The sequence below is a fragment of the Rhinolophus hipposideros genome, assembly GCF_964194185.1.
Source record: "Rhinolophus hipposideros genome assembly, chromosome: 9".
Lineage (NCBI taxonomy): Eukaryota > Metazoa > Chordata > Mammalia > Chiroptera > Rhinolophidae > Rhinolophus > Rhinolophus hipposideros.
The window spans coordinates 10,660,701-10,683,283 of NC_138055.1; the positions used below are offsets into that span (position 1 = coordinate 10,660,701).

Below are 22,583 nucleotides of genomic sequence, written 5' to 3' on the forward strand. Positions count from 1 at the left end.
TCATAAAATCCAGATTACATCTCAGAACTCCTGGTCTGGCTCACCATGTGGAGGGGACCGCACCACCTCAGGGGCAGCCATGAAGAGTCCCACTCAACCCAAAAGGGAGAGGAGAGCAGTGGTGGGGGTTGGGTTGCCCCAATTAGCATGAGAGTTCAGGGGCTTCACTTGGCAAGGAGTGCACAGATTGAACTAGTGGGGAGCTATAAGGAGCTGAAGGCATTCGCTCACCAGAATTCCAGGTGGTGTAGGAGATGGTGCTTCGGGGAAGACCAGAGAGCAGCTTGGAGTTGAAGGCATTGCAGGGAGGGAGAGGGCAGAAGAGCTGCTTCGGCTATGATTCAGAAAGGGAGTAAGGGGCCAGAACATGGGGGGCAAGGAAATAACAGTTTGGGAGCGTCTGTCCTGATGGAAGAAAGTCTGAGAATGAGAAGAGCAGACAACCAGGGACGATATTGGCTCAAACACTTTATTAAGGATTTGAATTTCTGTCAAGGGTGTTTTCTCCCAGACTTCCATTTCTGTGAGCAGGGCACTACAGCTCTGCGCCCAGGTGGAGTGGCACAGAGTGAAAACTCAGGTTACACGTATTTCATGGGTGAAGAAACCACAACTCAGAAAGGGGACCAGGCAAATAAGCATCAGAGATAAGTCTCAAATCTCCATTCTCTGATTCATCCTTCTTTTTTTCCCAGACGGTCCACAAAACAAACAAAACTCCGAGCGTAATGACTATTTTGTGCCAAGCATCATTATTGAAAATGTTTATTCAGAACTTCGTGGATGCTCATATACCAAGAGAACAATATTAAATGTGGAAAAAGCTATTTATTTACAGTTGTGCTCATGAAAAAATTAAAACAGGAAAGGAGAGCAACAAAAGCAGGAAACACATGGCCCAGGCATGGGATTACAACTATTTAAAACCCCTACATCGTAAGATTTATAAAACAAAGACTAGCAGGCTGTCGTTCAAAAGGTTAATAGTGGCGCTCTTTCCCCTCCACTTTTTATCTCTTTCCCAAACTTCCTGTTTTACTATTGTAATGTAGGGGGAATAGACTCCTGTTTTTTCTTCATGAGGTCATTCTTGATTTTGGGTATCCCACTTTAGGGACTCTATTTTAAGAAAAGAATTTTAATAATAACCCAGCAAGATTTTGACACACGGATATTTATTTTACCACTATGTATAGTAAGAAATTTGAAATGATCTAAATGTTTCAGAAAGGGGAGGGACATCCAGTGTTGTTTTTCATTTAGCTTCTTTCTCTGTCCACAGACCATATAGTTTCCTAGCAACCAACAGGCAGGCATAGGCAAGTGTCCCAGTCCTGACCAATCAGAGTGGGTTCCTGGGATTTGCCCCGTCCCTTTCCAGCTGGGAGGGGGCACACCTGGGGGGTGTTGGGGACATCTTTCCTGCATGTGGCGGAAGCCTGTCTGAGAAATGAAAAGACAGAGGCCTGATGACATCACTTTTAGCCTCTAGCTCCAGACACACCTGAAGCCCACTTGTACCCCTAAGCTTTTTAAGTATATGAGACAGTAAGTTCCTTTTTCTGCATAAGCCAGTTTGAGGTGGCTATGAGAGTGATGACTGATATGTGTCTAATTAAAAGATTGTACGTACAGTCAAGAATATTTTACAACTTGAAAAAACAATGTCTATAAAAATGAAGTAGAACATTGAATGGTAGAAAATATTGCTACGTGAAAAAAACAGCCAAAGGGAAAAATTATAGATCTGTAGGCAAATGAGGGCATTAAGCATGAGAAGGAAACTCAGTAGGTTGCAGGAAAAAAAATCTACTTTATAATGCACGGTCCCCAGCTGGCAATCTAATGACAACTATTTAAAGTCAGTACTTTAACACCCAAAGCAAGGAAAGTGAAGGGAAAAAATTCTATGCTAAATTACCAACAGTTGTCACCCTAGCTGGTGCATTATTTCTCTCCTCTATTTTTCACTTTCCTGAATTTGAAAAAATAAAAAAAAGCATTTAAAGTAAAAAAAAAGAAAGATTTAAAGTAAAATACATTACTTTCAAAATAGCAACTGAAAAAACAAACAAAAAAACCATGCGTTTAAGATTGGTGAACAGGGAGGAATGGCGGCAGCAAAGCGGTCTTCTTGACTTCTCCAGAACCTACAACAAAAGGAACATCTGTAACCCACCAAAGGACTCTCTGCTCATCACACAGAACAGCTAAGAGACTCGAACGAGGATTACTTGAAGGTGGGCAAATTGGGTGAGCAGGGGAAGAGGGAAGGGAGTGAAGTGGAGACGCCGCACGCATCTGCGGCTGCGGAGACGCAGGGGATCCCAGGATGGAACAGAGACCCCAAAAGCCAGGAGATGGGCTCTTTCCCTGCGTCCCACAGCTGATCTCTCCTGCTGAGGGGGCAGCATATCCACCATTTGGGGCAGAAACCTCAGCTGAGACTTTCAGCTGGGCGCTAGGTCAGACAAAGGATATAAACGCCATACCTGGGCCCCTCACCCCACTCTCCCAATCCTACCCCAGCCCTTCCAGAGACTCAAGCTGGCCCTGAATTGAGAAGTAGTGTCAGATTACAGAGGAGCTATAGCGCTCAGGATCTGGGAAGACACGGCTTGCAGCTCTGACTCAGGGAAGAGGCTGGGAAGTGTGTGATTCTGCTGGGCTGGCTGGGAGAGAGAAGACCCCTCCATCCCCAGCCCCCACCCTTTCTGGCCTGCCTAGGGCAGGGCAGTTACAACTGCAGAGGCACTCCCAGGGATCAGCAGTAGGTGGCATACGCAGCTCTGGGCTTTCAGCATCTCAGAAATCTCCCATCCTCCACATACACATACACACACACACAGACACACACACAAGGAAGAAGTGCCCTAAGACTCAGGAGACCTGGGCACAGGGCTGGTTGTGTTACTCTCAGTGCGCGTATGTGCAGGCAAGAGTAGAAACTGCACTGACTTTGTAAAAACTACCATCCAGACCCAATAGCCCCACTCATCTACAACTACAGTCCCAAGGTCACACTGGGCACCAGGTGAGGGGCTCTGCCTGCACAAAATGCAGAGGACTCTTTGGTACAGCGGAGGGCAACCTGGAGATTACTTGGTGGGCTTAAGCCCAAAAGCGCTGCTTTTCTTGTTTCGGTTTTGTATCTTTGATATTTTTGCCTGTGTTGAGTGTGGGTTATCAGTTGTTTACATGTGAATGTATTTGGTTTTTTCTTTGTTGTTGCTGTTGTGCTTGGTGATTTGCTCTACCAGGGCCCAGCTCAAGAGGCACAAGATTCAACATACCCAGAGGCCAACTCCAGACCAAACCAGAGTATTACTGGGTTTGACCTACAAGTGACACATCCAGAGGGAATTCTCTACAGGCACAAGAGCCCATAGAGGCCAAACCTCATTTAAGTGGTCAACCCTCACGCAGCAGAACATCCTGCTGTGGGCAGAGCCAAGTCTAGGAGTCAATCCCTCCTACTCACAAGCTAAAAGCAATTAAAGATCAACTTTAACAGGACAATATACACAACACAAGAGTCACCTTTGGAGCACACGCAGAGGAGAAGAACGAAGTAGTGCAAGTCAAATATAAAGGACACATACTACATAAGATAACCCAGCAAGAACTAAGAACTCTAGGGCATCTACCTTATACATCGAAGCAAACACAGAGAGTCAGCCAGAATGGGGAAACAAAGAAACATGTCCCAAATAAAAGAACAGAAGAAACCTCCAGAATTGGAACCAAATGAAACAGAGGTAACCAACCTATCAGAGTGAGAGTTCAGAACACTGATGATAAGAATGTTTAAGGAGCTTAGTGACGACATAAAGAAGGATAGAGAAATCATAATGAACAACCAGTTAGAACTAAAGACTACAATAATTGAAATAAAGAACACACTTGAAGGAATTAACAGCAGGGTAGATGAAGCACAGGATTGAATCAGCGACTTAGAAGACAAGTTAGCAGAGATCACCCAAACGGAACAACAACAACAAAAAAGAATAAAAAACAATGAGAATGGTTTAAGACACCTCTGGGATAACATCAAGCACAACAACATGCACATCATAGGAATACCAGAAGGTGAAGAGAGGGAGCAAGGGATCGAGAACATATTTGAAGTAATAATGACCGAAAACTTCCCTAATCTGGTGAAGGAAACCAACATACAAGCCCAGGAAGTGCAGAGAGTTCCAACCAGGATAAACCCAAACAGGTCCACACCAAGACACATTATAGTTAAAATGGCAAAGCTTAAAGACAAAGAGAGAATCCTAAAAGCAGCAAGAGAAAGACAGCAGGTTACATACAAGGGAACTCCTATAAGACTATCAAATGATTTTTCTATAGAACATTGCAGGTCAGGAGGGAGTGACAGGAGATACTCAAAGTGATGGAAAACAAAGGCCTACAACCTAGATTGCTTTATCCAGCAAGGTTATCATTTAACATTGAAGGAGAGATAAAGAGCTTCCCAGAAAAGAATAAGCTAAAGGAATTTATCACCACCAAGCCAGCATTGCAGGAAATACTAAAAGGACTTCTGTAAATAGAAGAAAGATGAAAACAATCTAACTACAAATTAAAAAATGGCAATAACTATGTGCCTATCAATAATCACTTTAAATGTAAATGGATTAAATGCTCCAATCAAGAGACATAGGGTGGCTGAGTGGATAAGGAAGCAAGACCCTTGTATATGCTGTATACAAGAGACTCATTTCAGATCAAAAGACACACACAGGCTGAAAGTGAAGGGTTGGAGTAAGATATTTCATGCAAATGGAAATGAGAAAAAAGCTGGAGTTGCAATACTTATATCTGACAAAAATAGACTTTAAGATGAAGAATATATTAAAAGACAAAGATGGGCACTATTTAATAATAAAGGGATCGATCCAACAAGAGGACATAACCCTAGTAAACATCTATGCACCCAACTTAGGAGCACCTAAATATATAAACAGATATTGACTGACATATAGACAGAGATCAACAGTAACACTATCATATCAGGGGACTTCAACACACCTCTGACAACAAGGGACAGGTCTTCCAGACAGAAAATCAATATGGAAACAATGGCCTTAAATGACACATTGGACCACTTGGATTTAATTGATATTTTCAGAGCATTTCACCCCAAAGCTGCAGGATACACATTCTTCTCAAGCACACGTGGAACATTTTCCAAGATAGATCATATGTTAGGACACAAAACAAGCCTTGATAAATTTAAGAAAATTGAAATCATACCAACTGTCTTCTCTGACCACAGTGCTATGAAATTAGAAATCAACTACAGGAAAAACCTGGAAGACACACCAATTCATGGAGGCTGAATAACATGTTACTAAATAATGAATGGGTCAACCATGAGATCAAGGAAGAAATCAAAAGATATCTTAAGACAAACGAAAATGAAAACACAACGACCCAAAATCTATGGGATGCTGCGAAAGCAGTCCTAAGAGGGAAGTTCATAGCACTGCAGGCCTACCTAAAGAAACAAGAAAAATCACAAATCAACAGTTTATCTTCACACTTAAGGGATCTGGAAAAAGAACAGCAAAATAAGCCCAAAGGGAGTACAAGGAAGGAGATAATAAAGATCAGAGCAGAAATAAAATAGAAATAGAAACCGGAAAAACAATACAAAAGATCAATGAATCCAAGAGTTGGTTTTTGGAGAAGATAAACAAAATCAACAAACCTTTAGCCAGACTCATCAAAAAAAGAGAGAGAGGACCCAAATTAATAAAATCAGAAATGAAAGAGAAGTGACAATAGACACTACAGAAATACAAAAATTTAAAAAAAATTACTATGAGCAACTATATGCCAACAAATTAGTCAATCTGGAAGAAATGGACAATTTTCTAGAAGTATACAACCTTCCAAGGCTAACTCAAGAAGAAACGGAAAACCTGAATAGACTGATTACCACCAAGGAAATTGAACCAGTAATCAACAGTCTTCCAGCAAACAAAAGCCCTGGACCAGATGGCTTTACAGGTGAATTTTACAAAACATTCAAAAAAGAATTATCACCTATTCTCCTCAAGCTCTTCCAAAAAAATCCAGAAGGAGGGAAGGCTCCCAAACACTTTTTACAAGGCCACTATCACCCTGATCCCCAAATCAGACAAAGACACTACAAAAAAATAAAACTACAGGCCGACATCTCTAATGAACATAGATGCAAAAATCCTCAGCAAAATATTAGCAAACAGAATTCAGCAATACATTAAAAGGATCATACACCATGATCAAGTGGGATTCATTCCTGGTATGCAAAGGTGGTTCAACATCTGCAAATCAATTAATGTGATACACCACATTAACAAAATGAAAAATAAAAATCATATGATCATATCAATAGATGCAGAAAAAGCATTTGACAAAATCCAGCAGCCATTTATGATAAAAACCCTTAAGAAAGTGGGAACAGAGGGATCATATCTCAACATAATAACGGCCATATATCATAAACCCACAGCTAACATCATACTCAATGGGGCAAAGCTAAAACCATTCCCCTTAAGATCAGGAACAAGGCAAGTTTGCCCACTATCTCCACTTCTATTCAACATAGTGCTGCAGTTCTAGCCACAGCAATCAGACAAGAAAAAGAAATAAAAGGCATCCAAATTGGTAAGGAGGAAGTAAATTGTCATTATATGCAGATGACATGATACTATATAGAGAGAACCCTAAAGACTCCACTAAGAAACTATTAGAGCTGATAGATGAATTTAGTAAAGTAGCAGGATACAAAATTAATATTCAGAAATCAGTTGCATTTGTATATACCAATAATAAAACATCAGAAGGAGAAATTTAAAAAACAATCCCATTTACAATTGCTTCAAAGACTATAAAATATCTGGGAATAAATTAAACCAATGAAGTAAAAGTTCTGTACTCAGAAAATTATAAGATACTGAAGAGAGAAATTAAAGAAGATACAAATAGATGGAAACACATACCATGTTCATGGGTAGGAAGAATTAATATAGTTAAAATGTCCATACTGCCTAAGTCAATATATATATTCAACACAATTCCTATCAAACTACCAAGGACGTTTTCCACAGAAATAGAACATATAATCCTAAAATTTATATGGAACATATGGAACCATAAAAGACCCCGGATAGCCTCGGCAATCTTGAGAAATAAGAACAAAGTGGCAGGTATAACGATACCTGACATCAAATTATACTACAAGGCTACAGTAATTAAAACAGCATGGTTCTCGCATGAAAACAGACACATAGATCAATGGAACAGAATAGCGAGCCCAGAAATAAATCCATGCCTATATGGTCATTTAATCTATGACAATGGAAGCAAGAATTTACGGTGGGGTAAAGACAGTCTATTCAATAAATGGTGCTGGGAAACCTGGACAGACACATGCAAAAAAATGAAGCTGGACCACCACCTTTCACCATATATAAGAATAAATTCAAAATGGCTTAAAGACTTAAATATAAGACCTGAAACCATATAATTCCTAGAAAAAAATATAAGAAGAAACTTTATAGACATTACCCGGAGTAAGATTTTCACTGATATATCCCCTCGGGCAAGGGAAGTAAGAGAAAAAATAAACATGTGGCATTACATCAAACTAAAAAGTTTTTTCACAGCAAAGGAAACCATCAATAAGACAAAAAGTGATCCTACTGAATGGGAAAAGATATTTGCCAATGATATATCCGATAAGGGGATAATATCCCAAATTTATAAAAAACTCACTCAACTCAACTCCAAAAAACAAACAATCCAATTAAAAAATGGGCAGAGGACATGAAAAGACATTTTTCTAAAAAGGACATACAGATGGCAAACAGACATATGAAAAAATGCTCCATCTCACTAACCATTAGAGAAATGCAAATAAAAACCACAAAGAGATACCACCTCACCCCCGTCAAAATGGCTATCATCAATAAATCAACAGACAACGAGTGCTGGCACGGATGTGGAGAAAAGGGAACGCTTGTGCACTGTTGGTGGGATTGCAGATTGGTGCAGCCTCTACGGAAAAAAGTGTGGAAGTATCTCAAAAATCTGAAAATGGAACTACCCTATGACCCAGCAGTTCCACTCCTAGGTATCTATCTGGAGAAATCCAAAACTCTACTTGAAAAAAATTTATGCACCCCTATGTTTATTGCAGCACTATACACAATAGCCAAGACATGGAAACAACCGAAAAGCCGATCGAAATCCAGTAGATGACTGGATTAGGAAACTGTGGTACATTTATACAATGGGGTATTACGCAGCCATAAAGAAGAAAGAAATCTTACCATTTGCAACATGAATGGACCTAGAGAACATTATGTTAAGTGAAATAAGTCAGACAGAGAAAGACAAATACCATATGATGTCACTTATATGTGGAATCTAAAGAAAAATGAATGAACTAATCAGAAACTGTCTCAGAGACATAGAGGAAAACCTGAGGATTGCTAGATGGGAGGGGGGATAGGGATAAAAGGATAGGTGAAGGGATTGGAAAGCACAGTCAGTAACCACAAGATTGCTACAGGGTTACGAAAATCAATTTGGGGAATGTAATCAATAATGTTGTAAAGATTTTGTAGGGTGTCCAATGGACACTTGTGTTGTTAGGGAGACCACCTCAGGGAAGATGTAGATGCCTGATCACTGCAATGTACACCTGAAGCTGAACAATAATGAATGCCAACTACAATTTTATATATATATAAGAAGCAGAGTACAGAGTGAGGGATATAAATGATAAATGTCTAGCTATTACATTGTTTTGTGCACCTAAAACGAATAAAAAACTTAAAATAAATAAATTAATTAATTAATTAATTAGAAAAAGAAAAAAAGATTGGTGAACTGGGAAGCCTAGAATGTTCCTACAGGTTTCAATATCCTGAAGAGGGAGTTCCAAGAACTTGGGTTGGGGGGACAACATGGCCTCTCTCCTTCATAATGGAATCTGGTTGAACAGGTTCTGGTGACAGCCTTTTGTATGCAAACTTTACCAGCAAATGACTGGATAAGAAGGATCTTATCCAGCCATTGCTGCCCAGGTGGGAGAGGAAGAGAGCAGAGAAGTAACAGAAGGGGAGTTGATCCCCAAGGCCAACGTAAGCTGATTTCCTTATGTTCCTGTTCCTGGGGGGGAGGTAGAGGGGCAGAGATAGCTTGGACACTAGTCGTGCAAGAGACCTTTCCTTTTTTTTAATATCAGTATTAAAAAAAAGAAGGGGAGTTGATATAGAACATACAACATACTCTCATAAACAATAAGATAAATGGGACCACTTTAAAATGGACCTGGAGCTGCCATCCCAGAGGAACTGCCTGGAACGTCTTATGCCTCAAACTTTTGCAATGTTAAAACAGGGCAAAATAACCTTTGAACTGGACCTAAGCAAACTTGCACCCCTGAAAAACTGTTTACAAAGATAACAAGACAGTTATTATGGCTACTGGACTGATGACAACATTAAAACCATTGTTTAGAATTAACACCTCTATGTTCTGTTGTCTGCACAAGTAGAAATGCCTTCCTTCTATTGATGTACCAGTAACTGGTCCCCTTCCCTTTCTCATAAACACCCCTTGCCTTTGAATCCTAATTGGAACATTATTTGGCTTCTGCCTGAACTAATGATTCTAGAATAGGTATTCTTATTGAACTCTCACTTTGAAAGGCCTTTAAAAAGGGGGGGGAGGGGGCGTTTTTATTTTCAGATTAGCACCCTTCACATCAGACACCCTACTGTGTAATCATCAGTACTCAGTATGGATTCAGAGCCCAGCATGAAACAATACATGTTTAACATGCACGATGCAGGAGAGAGTGAATGGGGACTAAAGAATAAAGTGACTGACTTAGCACCAAAGTGAAGGAATGAATGAAGAAACAGAGGAGAATGAAGGAGGGGACAGACTGACCTTCCCAGTACTCACTAGCTGACAGCGCAGGACCCAGCTGGCCCTCCCAATTAGACTCCAGGCGTTTCCTCTGCCAACCCTGCCCACCCCACCCTGTCCCTTTCAGAGGCCTCAGGGCTCAGCTTGTCTTCTTCATCCTTACCTGACACCTGGGATCCTGCTTCCCCCAGGCCTGGCTGAGGGCTAAGGCAGAGCTCCTGAGCCTTTCTGCCTGCAAGAGCCTTTCTTCTGCCTGCAAGAGCCTTTCTTCTGCCTGCAAGAGCCTTTCTTCTTCCTGCAATAACCTTTCTTTTTCCTGCAAGAGCCTTTCTTCCTGCAACAGCCTTTCCTCTTGCAAGAGTTTTCGTAAAGAAACAAAAACATCAATCACAGGAAAGCTACAGAGGGTTCCCAAGCACCGTGTGGTGCAGACCCAAACCTAGGCTCTGAATCAGCCTCCCAGCTTTGTCATCCTGACTGCCTCCACCTAGCTGGGAAAACTTGGCAAGTTTGTAAGTCCCCTGTCTTAGCTCGGGCTACCATAACAGAATATCACAGGTGGGGTGACTTAAGCCGTAGGAACGTATTTCCTCATAGTTCTGGAGGCTACAGATCCAACATCAAGGTGACAGCCAGCTCAGTTCCTGGGCAGGCCTCTCTCCTGCGGATGTCTCACTGTATTGTCACATGGCTTTTCCTCTGTGCTGGTGCAAGCAGAGAGAGATCACTCTCGTGTTCCCTCCTCTTCTTAGAAGGATTATGGCTGCACCCCTGTGACCTCATTGAACCCCAGTTACCCCCCCAAAAACCCCATCTCCAAATAGTCACACTGGGGCTTAGAGCTTCAACGTAGGAATGTTAGGGAGACACATTTCAATCCCTAACACTCTCTGCAGCTCAGTGCCCTCTTCTGTACAACTTGAAAGACCGTATTCCCAGCACAGGGACCTCTAGGAACATCAAGGGAGACACAGAAGGCACGACCAGGTCTGTGCAGGACAGGCCCCATTATGTCCAAGAGTACGGATACCCTTTGGACGTCCAGGGCCACCATTCGCCCCATGTCCTCAGGAATAGCATGCAAACTTCACACATGCACTGGCTTCCTTAACACCCTCCTGTAAAGCTCGCCCATCAGCCCCAGTTAAATCTCCCTCCTCCTTCCAGCCCCACCCAAGAGGGAAATCACAGCCTTACCTTCTGCCTCAGGCTCTCATAATGCTGGGTGAGTTGTGCCAGCTTTCTTTTCTGCTCCGAGGCATGGGCCCTCAGCACTTCCGCATACTCTGCCTTTGCTCCCTCTTTCAGGTGATTCCACTCATTCAGGAGAGAGTGCAGCTCTGTGCTGAGGCCTAAGACAGCCGTCGCACTACCCAGCATGTAAGTACTTCTCTTCAGCACCAGCGTTGTACCCGCAAAGGCCTTTTGCACCTGTCTGGTACTGCGGGCTGAGACTTGGCCAGTGGTTAGGAGACGCTTGGCAATGGTGGCCAGGCGTGGGTGGGCTCTGGCTAGCTGCAAGGCATCGATGTTCTTCTTGATGCTCTTGATGTTTTTTCCTTGGTTACAGAGAGTCAGAACATAGGAGGCTAGCTTGTCTACAGGCTTCCCTACCTCTTGGTCACAGGTGGACACTTGGCTGCTGACCTGAGCTTGGACTTTTTCATTGTGACGATGTTCCAAAATCTTGGTCAGTATGCTGGTGGCCCCGGCTACTGTCCCCACCCCTGTGCCAACAGCAGAAAGCACCAGGCTTCCTCCCACTGTCACTGGAGCCAGGGCTAAACCCAGGAAGCTCATCACACTTGACATGACAGCAATGGAGCTGGTCACCACATGGGTCTTGGTGAATGTTTCGTGGGCTCTGTCGATGTTGTCTGCAAGGGCGAGGTTCTCTTGGACGGCCACTTCCAGTTTTCTTTTAATGGTGGGAAACTCTTGCAAAAATATACTATCTTCAGATGACACATCTCTGTCTCGTTGCTCCTCATCTTCACACAGAAAAATGGCGTCCTCGTCCCTGTGGATGGGTGAAATGAAGAGTTTTGCTTCATTCTCCCAGAAGGGAAAGCCAAATTCTTGGGCCCTTCTGGTTTCCAGCTGTTCTTGCTCCTCCCAGTTTTGAACCCTGCCTGCATCTCCCTAACACCTCCGTCACCTCTGACCTGACCCTGAAAAGTCCTGGAGTGTTGTTGGGAGCTGCTGGTTCCATGAAGAGAAGAAACACATAAAAGGGGCGTCTGGAGGGACAAATGGGAGAAATGCAGCCTTGGCCAAAGAGGTGGAAAACGTGGTTAGTCCTGAGGGACATTTTCAGCCTTGTTCAGAGAGACGCAGTGAAGAAATGTCACTATCCTAGTGGGGCTAATGGTGGGAGAGGTTCAGGAAAAGTAGGAGAAAGAGGAAAGCAGGTGTTGGGTGGGAGTTTGGGAGCTCTGTTTATGTAGAGGTGAGTCAGAGGCAGGAGGCGCCGTACTGTGGAATGCAGCCTGCACTCGGTGCCCTTGAGTGTGGCCCCTATGGTGTGTCTTTGCTTCTGTCAGGAGTCGCACACTGAGAAGGCCAAGGTAAGTGATCAGTAATGTTCTGAACATTCTCCTTGGCACGTGGCCAGCTGTACGTGACCCCTCAAGCAGATGGAATTGGTCCTTCGTGAAAGAAGTCAGGGCTAGAGGGGCCCAGGCCTCTCCTCCCCCTGTTTCTCATAGTATGAAGTGTTAAGGGACCTTGCCCAGCCCAACTGAGTGTATCCTTCGTGGGAGAGCAGCGTCAGGGGAAGCAAAGCCCACTCCCTCAGGTACTTTCCTCATACCAAGTGCCATTGGCGCATTCTCTTCAGAGCCAGATCTGTGGGCCTGGTGATAACACAGATTCCCCGGCTCAGAGAAGAGGCTCAGAGTTGGAAGGGACCTGGAGAGGACCTGAGCTGCCTCCTTTACTTCTCAGCGGAGGGAGCGGAAGCTCAGAGAGGAAAGGGGACTCGCCCAAAGGGACACATGGGGTAGAAATGGAGCTTTGAATGGGGTGCAGAGTTCCAAGAGCGTCCATATTTTCAGCTATTCCTCAGTCAGGAATTCCCCACTGAGGTGTATACCCTTGAATATGTCTTTCTCTCCCTCTCTCTCCACACACACACACATGCACACAAACACACACATGCACACGCACGCACACATACACACACCTCCTGGAAAAGGTTAAAAATCAAATATACTACCAAGGAAACCCTTGAGTGTTAATGAATTAATGAATTTAAGCCCAGTTACCAATTAATCAGCAGTTGTAAATGAGTTTCCAGCACAGAAGGTGGCCAGGGGCTTGCAGGATGAAGGGGCAGAGGATTACCCTCCTGAGGAACCCCAAACTTTACAGATGCCGCCCTCCAGCCCCCCCGACCCCTGTGTGTCGTCAGGTTGGCATGGATAAAGAGAAACAAGAAATAGATATGTAGCTGCACACATTGACAACACCACTTTGCGTGTTGTCGAAAGTTGTGTCTTTCACATGGTGGTTAACTAATGGCAGATTGGCGCCTTATGTATTTGAATTAAACCAAATTCCTGAAACCAAATGACACTTCAGCTGCAGCGCATCAGCCTGTGTCAAATTGCAATCTGGTTCTATGAAGCACAACACGCACAGCTCACCTAATTCACTCGGCACACATTTGCCAATGGTCCACATTGTGCTGGAGTCTGGTGACACTCTGTTGGCTGGCTAGCAGATGACGGGGCTTAAATTCATCAATGCAGCAACACTAAGGGCCTTCTTGGTGACATGGGGGCCCAACACACTGAGTTCCTGCCTCCCGGGTCTCACAGTGGTGAGGCCCCCAAGTGGGACAATTGATTCCCTGAGCGTCCCATTGCCCCATGGCGTGTATGTGACTAGATATTGACTCGCTCTGCAAAGTATTTAGTTTATCCTGTGGACTACTTTTCTTCCCCCCTGGGAGGCTATGTCTTCCTACGTGTAGTGGAGACCAATGGGAAGGCAGGGCCTGAGTTATGAATAATACTATTGTCATGAGGACGTCTGGACATTTCAGCAGAAAGTCTTTTCCCAGGGACAAATCCCTCTGGGTTCCCTTTGCAGACCAAGCCCAGCCTTGCATTCTTACCCTGCCTTGTTCTGCAGTACACTCAGTAGGGCCACATCTGTGCTCATTTTGTCCATGGGAGAAGTACAGGTGTTCCCAGGAGTCAAATGATTTTCTGGTTGGAAACACAGATAACAAAATCACTGCAGGTGCCACAAAACCTTATGAAATTCAAGTGTGGAGGGATTTTAGATTATGTGGAATAAAATTAATAATGAAACACTTCTAATGGGCTAAATATTTGCATTTTATATTGAGATATAGCTTATATATGATAAGTACACACACTGAAGTCCTCATCTCAATAACTGTTGGTATTACACACATATCTGAGTAAGCACCACCCAGATCACTATACAGAACAGAAGGTTTCCTGTAACCACTCCCAGCCAATACTCACCCCACCCCAGAGGTAACCACTCTTCTGATTAGCTTGCCTATTCTGGAACTTTGTACAGATAGTCATTTGGTTTGCTTTCTTTCACACAATATAATGTCTGTGAAATTCATTCACTGTGGGGACAGAGCCAGGAGTGCAGTTTCCAGGCTCTCGGCCTCACGTGGAAAGGTGCTGGCTCAGGTAGTAAATGGCCATCAACTGTGATTGGATGGCCATCAGCTGCAGCTAGTTGGCCGTCAGCTGTAACCAGTGAGCCATTGGCCACTAATATAACTGCTGTGGCTACGCTAGCAGAAATGGGGGGCCAGCAAGAAGATGGTGGCTGGCAAGCGCGGATTGCAGTTAGCACGGCGGAGTGCAGCTAGCAAGTGAGGTTGGTTGGCGGAGAGAGAGTGGACGGCAGGTTGTGGATAGTGTCGCTCCTGTTTCCTGTGTCTCCAACCCAGCCACCGGTGAGACCATAGTGGTATGACTCCCCTACCTATGGCTCCGTGGGTGTTCCTTTTTGGCCTCACCATGTCCTGCGTTCTTATGTGGGGAGCAGGACAGGAGACCCCGCGTGACTGCCTGCACGACAGTCATGTTGTTGTGGGCACCAACGGTTTTTAAAAGTGATTGCTATGCAGTATTTCATTGTATAAATACACTACCATTTGTTTATTCTTCTATCAGTGGATATGTTTGAGCTGTTTCCAGCCATTGGCTATGATGAACAAATTGATTATAATGATTAAAATCTCATCTTTACAGGACAAGGCAACAATGTATAAGGCCCCTTTGTACAAATAATATTCCCAAGGACGTAATAACACTGTTACGAGAACTGCAAAAGGCCCTGTCTGAGCAGGCAGGTGGGTTCTGAAATCCATCCCAGAATCAACTTGCCAAGTGGTGAGACCTGGGGGCCAGGGATGGAAGGAGGTGCTGTGTCTATCTGGAGGAAGGGGTGATTGATTGATTGATTGACTGGCTGATTGATTGATTGATTGATTGCTCAGAGTTGCCATCCGTTTGTAGAGCGATGTGCCCACAGAGGTCTATCCACCTGTGGGTGGGCTTTATCCAATAAGCCCTAAAGCACCATCTGGGCGAGCAGTGGCCCTGACCTAACTTTCATGCTACAATGAACACTCAAGCTGGAAAACAGACGCTGGGTTTGCACGCGAGGACAGGGAGACCAATTAGGAAGCTGCTGCTGTAGTCGAAGCAACAGGTGGCAGCTGCTTGGACCAGGTGGGTAGAAATTTGAAGAATGATTGCATTTGAATGATTGCATTTGAAAATCCCACAGGATGGGATTTTCCCATGGAGGTGAGATGGGAGAGAGCAGCGTTGAGGCTGACTTCAGGCTGAGTCAGGTTTGGGGTCTGAAGGACTGTTACAGTGAAGAGTCCATCTACTGAGATGGGAAGGGCGGAAGGTTTTCTGGGTGGGTCATAGGGTTCAATTTGGGCAGGTTACGTTTGAGATAGCCAAGTGATGTCGAATAAGCAGTGGATAGATGAGTTTTGTTCTGGGTGGGAGATTCAATTTGGAAGCCGTCAGTGTAGAAAGTAGTTAAAGCCACGAAATTGCATGTGAACCCTAGGGAAACAGTAATACCATTGTGGGGACAAAGCCCCAAGAAGCAGTGTCCAGGCTCTCGGCCTCACATAGAAAGGTGCTGGCTCGGGTAGTAAATGGCCATCAACTGTGATCAGATGGCCATCAGCTGTGGCTAGTTGGCCATCAGCTGTAACCCGTAAGCCATTGGCCACTGATATAACTGCTGTGGCTACGCTAGCAGAAGAGAATCGGGCTAGCAAGAAGATGGTGGCTGGCAAGCGCAGACTGCTGTTAGAACGGCGGGTTGCAGATTATGTAGCTCCTGCTTCCTATGTCTCAGGCCCAGCCGCCAGCGAGAATATATTGGTTTGACTCCCCTATCTATGGCTCCGTGGGTGTTCCTTTTTGGCCTCACCATATCCTGCGTTCTTATGTGGGGAACAGGAGCTGAGACCCCGCCAGACGCCCCGCATGACAACCGTGTTTCACCCAAAATAAGACCTAACTGGAAAATAAGCCGTAGCCTGATTTTTCAGGATGCTCGTAATATAAAATAAGCCCTACCATATTTCCCCGAAAATCAGACCAGGTCTTATATTAATTTTTGCTCCAAAAGATGAATTAGGGCTTATTTTATATTACGAGCGTCCTGAAAACTCATGCTACGGCTTATTTTCCAGTTAGGTGTTATTTTGGGGGAAACACAGTAATAGAGGCCAAGGGTGGTCAAGATGGAGCCCTGAGCTCCCAAAAGTGAAGCCAGGAAGAAGAAAAGAGAGCAAGAGATGGAGAAAGAGCAGCTACATACAGGAGAACCAGCAATGACATTTTGGAATCCGAGTGAAATGCTTGTGCGTGGCGGCCCTTTGTGTATCCTTGTATCTTTACGTGTTCCAGGCCCTTCTGCATTCGTTCTCTTAGAAAGCACTGGATTCTGCTTTACCCTCCAGTGGAAACGGCTGGGGTGGAGGAGCTTACTTTGGCAGATTTGAAAAATGTCTGTTGTTGCAACTTTCAAAGGGGTGTCTCTGCTCATTTCTATATTCAGAATGACAGGGAGTCTGACTAAGAAGAGTTGTTTTACCTGCTGGAGAAAACACCTTAGAATTAGTATAGAGGCAGTGTGGGAAAGTGGATCCAAAGCTCTCTCTGACACTTAACCGGTACTGTGATTTCAAGAAAATTCACTCACAGCTGTTTCTCTTTCCTTCCTTGTGAATAGCGAGTGAAGTGCTTATCTCCATTTATGTTGGAGAACAGTAGTTTCTGCATTTTTCATAATTATAAACAGAATAAAAATCCTCTTTTAAAAGGAAAAGACTCTTAGATTGGGTCAGAAAGCACAACCTAGCTATACACACTTCTTACAAGAGCTACATCTGAAACATAGTGACTCAGAAAAGTTGAAAATAAAAGAATGAGCAAAGTAACAGCAAGCCAGGGAGGTGTCTGTGTTTCTAAAAGGTAGCCCAAGGGGTCCCTGTGTCTTCACAGGGTGTGGAAGCAATCACACAGATGGACACCATGTGAAAAATTACTTAGAATTATTTACACACACACACACTCACATACAAGTGCAAGTAAAGCCGGTGAAATCTGAATAAGGTCGGTTGTTTGTATCTAACTCAATTTCCTGGTTGTGATTTATACTATAATTTTGTAAAATGTTATTGGTGGGGAAACAGGGTAAAGGGGGTACATGGGATCTCTCTGTATATTTCTTACCACGGCCTGTGAATCTACAATTATCTCAAAATTAAAACAAAACAAAAAAAATAGCACACACCTATCAGAACGGCCCAAATCCAGCACACTGACACCACCAAATGCTGGTGAGGAGGTGGAGCAACAGGAACTCTCATTCATTGCTGGTGGTGACTGCACGGTGCAGACACTTGGGAGGACAGTTTATCCATGTCTTACAAAACTAAACGTGCTCTGACCATACGATCCAGCAATCTTGCTCCTTGATATTTCCCCAAAGGAGTTGAAAACTTAGGTCCACACAAAACCTGCACAGGGATGTTTCCAGCAGCTTTAGTCATAATGGCCAATTCTTAGAAGCCACCAAGGTGTCCTTCAGTGGGTGAATGGATACATAAACTATGGGGCATCCAGACAATGGAATGTTATTCCATGCTGAAAGGAAATGAGCTGTCAAGGCGTGAAAAGACATGGAGGAAACTTAAATGCATATGACTAAGGGAAAGAAGCCAGTCTGAAAAGGCTACATACTGTATGGTTCCAACACTGACATTATGGAAAAGGCAAAACTTTGGAGACAGTAAAAAGATCAGTGGCTGCCAGGAGTTGAGGGGAGGAAGGGATGAATAGGCAGAGCTCAGAGGATTTGAAGGGCAGTGAGACTAGTCTGTATGATACTCTAATGGTGGATGTGTGTCATTATATACTTGTCCAAACCCGTGAAACGTACAACACTAAGAGTGAACCCAAATACAAACTATGGACTTTTGGTGATAATCGTGTGTCTTTGTAGGTTCAGTAGGGGATGTTTGTGATGGGGGAAACTGCGTGTGTGGGGGCAGGAGTTATATGGGAAATCTCTGTACCTTCCCCTCAATTTTGCTGTGAACCTAAAACTGCTCTAAAAAAGTTTATTTTAAAAAAAAAAAGCCATTGCATGCGGATACAAAAAAGAAACATTGCACCATTATGCATCGTTTTAAGGGGGGAAAAAATCTAAAAGCCACCCAGATTTCATTTAAAGTGGACGGATTAAATAAACTATGGTTTATCTAGCAATGAAAGTATGCAGCCATTAAACCAACTGAGGCAAATTTATATGAACAGATGTGGAAGGATCTCTACTATACCTTGGTAAATAAAAAGTCAGGGTACAAACACAGTATAGATGCTTTCATTTGTGTAGAAAAACAGATACACATATTTGTATGAACAAGAAAGTTAACACTGATTGTTAAGGGTCAGAGATGAGAGGAAAGCTTGCTTTTCACTGAATACCCTTTTATACGTCTTGTATCCGTGATTTTTGCCACGTGCTTGCCTGTGATACCAAAATTTTTCAAAGACTTTATCTCCGGTAGTGGGTCTAATGATGTGACCCTCAAATTCATCTCCACCTGGGACCTCAGAATGTGACCTTATTTGGAAATAAGGATCTTGAGATGAGATCATCCTAGGCTTAGACTGGGCCCCAAATCCAATGACTGGTGTCCTTATAAAAAGAGCAGAAGACACAGAGAGACACAGAGGAGAAGGTTATGTGATAGCAGAGAAGCAGAGATCGAAGCCAGACTGTCACGAGCCAAGGATTGCCCTGGGCCACCAGAATATGCCAGAGGCAAGGAAGGGGAAATTCTTCTGCAGACACTTCAAGGGACGTAGGGCGCTTCTGACACCTTGATCTGGGACTTCGGGCCTCCAGAACTAAGAGAATAAATTTCTGTGGTTTTAGTTTGTCCGGTTTGTGGTACTGTGCTTCCCTGAAAATAAGACCTAACTGGAAAAGAAGCCCTAGCATGATTTTTCAGGATGACATCCCCTGTACATAAGCCCTAATGCATCTTTTGGAGCAAAACTTAATATAAGACCCGATCTTATTTTTGGGGAAACATGGTACTTCGGTTATGGCAGCCTTCTTTCCACCCTTCGCCTGTATTTGGCACTTAGTCCCAGAGCTTAGGGCAGAAATGGTATTTCCTAAATACGCCTTCTTTCTGATGATCATCTTCCTTTCCCTTTTCCTCTCCCGGTTCTACTTCTAAAAAACTTAGGGGGGAAAAAAAACCCTTCCACACATATTTTGAAGGCGCAAAAATCCTTTTAAACCCCCTTTTGCTAATTACTTTAATAAATACAGATTTACTATAGAAAATTTAGAAATAAAGAATGAAATTTGTACTCCCACTTCACAGAAAGAAACAATGTCAATGTTTTACTTTACAGGCAAAAAAAAAAAAGTAGCCTCATGCTGCTCCTACAGTTTTGTGTGAATTTTTGTCACTTAACATTATATTATTAAACAATTGCCGGAAGGATATTTAAAGGCCGTGTAACATTTCATTATATGGATGTATTATTACGTATTTAATAACTCCCCTGCTGTTGAAACTTTGGGTTGTTTTCAGTTTCAGTTTTTGTTTTGCTTTGTTCTTATATTTTTTGTTTCATAAATAATCTTTGATCTTTATATAACTGTTGGTCTACGTGTTTGGTTATTTCTTTGGGATAGTTTTCGAGGTAGAAAATAGTGTCTTCTCTCTGGTGTATAAGGCTGTTTGGGGGAGTTTGGCTCCAAGGTGACCATAGCCTATAAAATGAGTCACGTTTTTGTGTTTACTTGTGCCCGACATTTTTATACATCTTTAGTCTTCTCAATGACCTCCTGAAACAGATGCTAATATTATCCCCATTTTACAGATGAGGAAACTGAGGCACAGGGAGGCTAATATCATGCGATTGGTAAGTGGGAGAGCCCAGTGTGATTCCAGCTAGGAAACAATACGAGTCTAGAACAATAGATTTCAATCAGGGTTGAGTTTTCTCCCCAGGGCGTATTTGTAATGTCTGTAGATATTGGGGGAGGGAGAAAGAGAGAGAGAGAGAGAGAGAGAGAGAGAGAGAGAGAGAGAGAGAGAGAGCTGTTATTGGCATCTAGTGGATAGAGGTCAGCAACGCTGCTAAACCCCCACACTGCACAGCACAGCCCCCACAACCAAAAAGGATCCCGTCCAAAACATCAGTGGTCTGGGGCTAAGAAACCCTGGTCTAGAGCCCCACTCTTTACCATCACCCTGTGATAACTCCCCATTTTTCATATTAGTCCCCAGTCCTATCACATGCAGGGCAGAGGTGACCAGGGTAGGGTAGGTAGAAAGGTAGAAATGAGCAAGAGGAGGAGGGACTCGCCCTGCTCAAACCAGCATTAGGGGCCACCCGAGGCCCCTGCCTTTGGCCAATTTGCATCTCAGCATTTATATCCGCTTACCTGGATGCCCACGGCTACGCACTGTGGTTTTGCTCCCTTTAGTGGGCTTTCCAATGAGTTATGGGAAATTGATGGGCTCACACTTAAGCCCTGGGAAACAAGAAGGGAGGGCGGGACACATCCGCAGAACAAGAGGAAGATAGTGGAAAGGGGCCAGGAAGACCATTCTACCCATAGGGATAAAAAGCCTCACACAATGTAAGGAGAGGCTGCTCCCCACCCTCGGGTCAGCCTGCTCCACATTTCAGAGTGTACTGGCTTGTTAATAACCTTTGCTTTCTGCAACTTGCTTAACTGTGTCTCTTGACTGAAGCGTTTCTTTCAAGAGGACAAGTACAGAGGAAAAATGTCGTTCCCAGTAACAACGTCAGGGAGTTCTCTGGTCCCATCAGGTCCTATCCCCTCCCTCCTGACCTGGGTGGATGTGAGAGGAAGGTGATATTGGGAGAGTGATGGAATGATGGGAGAGGATTAGCGACATGGTTTCATTTGAGAGCTCCTATTTCTGACAGCCTTTGTTTGCCTGCTTGGGGACCCTTCAGCTCCACCATGTTCTCCAACATTTCCTCCACCTGCAGACCAGCTCCCTCAAACCTCCGATCTAAGTAAGAAAAGGTGACTTATTCTGAAAACACAGACTGAAGATGTTCCCCTTAATCTTTATCACCATCTCCCCCCTTCTTGCCCCCAACTACCCCCAATAAACCTACAATCCAGGAAACACTGGGGATTGGCTTTGCTGTTTCGAGACAATTCACTCAGTATCTTTCTTCTACAAAGACAACATCCCCTAAAGCGCTGCTGCAGAGAACTTCTAGGGAAATACCTGTGGCAGAAGAAGGCCTCCCACATTCTGGGGGCCAGGCCTTCTCCATGTAGGGCTCTGGGGTCCCCAAGCAAAGGAGGCGAAGATGCAACTTGGTGGTTCATCTCTCTCTCTTAATCACATTTTCATTTGAACTTCAAATGGGACAGTAAGGGAGAGATTCCTGTCCTGATTAATCAGTAAAGAATTTAACCTTCAGACCTTCCCAAGCTTTCAAAGTTAGTAACTAGCAGGACAGGAATTTGAATCTTGGTGGCCCTGACAAGACCTCTTTTTCTGTATCCAACCCCTTGAGCACAATGTCCTTTCCGGGGCCCTGAAGCACCCCCACCCCTCCCACCTCTGCCTGTCCTGAGGGAAAATAGGACTCACCTCTCTGGGGCTCTCAAGTTTGAGAGGGGACTGTGAGCGACTGGGCTGCAGGAGGAAAAAGGCGAAAGTACAGTCTCTGGCTAGTTTTGTTAAGGGCTGGAGTGGGGGTGGCGTGTTGCTGGCTTATTCTGAGGAAGGATTCTAAAACTGGGTTAGGTTAACTGTTGCGATTCCAAAAATGTGAACGCTCACAGCAACTCTTCTGGGAAGGCTGGGGCTTGCTGAGAAAGGCCTTGCCCTTTCACTTTCGTTTTCTAATAAATACTCAGTGAAGTGAAATGGACAAATCAAAGCCAGAGGCTGTTTTTCCTCTCCACTTCCTACCTGTGAAAACAGATGAGTGGTGACACAAGGACTCTGAAGTCAAGCCAACCAGTTGGAGCTGTGTCACCGTGATCCAGTTCCTCAACTGCCTTGGCCTCGACTTCCTATCTGT

General features: G+C 43.9%; 1 protein-coding gene across 2 annotated transcripts; it reads right to left on the bottom strand.

Annotated features, from left to right (window-relative positions):
- Positions 1-749: 749 nt before the first annotated feature.
- On the bottom strand, positions 750-22,329 carry APOL6 (apolipoprotein L6). 2 transcript variants are annotated; one of them, XM_081060708.1, is made up of 4 exons: positions 22,148-22,329; positions 14,057-14,150; positions 11,134-11,956; positions 750-2,150 (listed from the first exon to the last, which is right to left on the bottom strand). In XM_081060708.1, exons 2-4 carry the CDS (start codon positions 14,110-14,112, stop codon positions 2,004-2,006), a joined length of 1,026 nt encoding a protein of 341 aa, XP_080916834.1. In that variant the 5' UTR covers positions 14,113-14,150; positions 22,148-22,329; the 3' UTR covers positions 750-2,003. The 2 variants fall into 2 exon arrangements, with proteins under 2 accessions (XP_080916834.1, XP_080916833.1); XM_081060707.1 differs by lacking the exon at positions 22,148-22,329 and adding an exon at positions 21,776-21,906.
- Between the last annotated feature and the right edge of the window lie 254 nt (positions 22,330-22,583).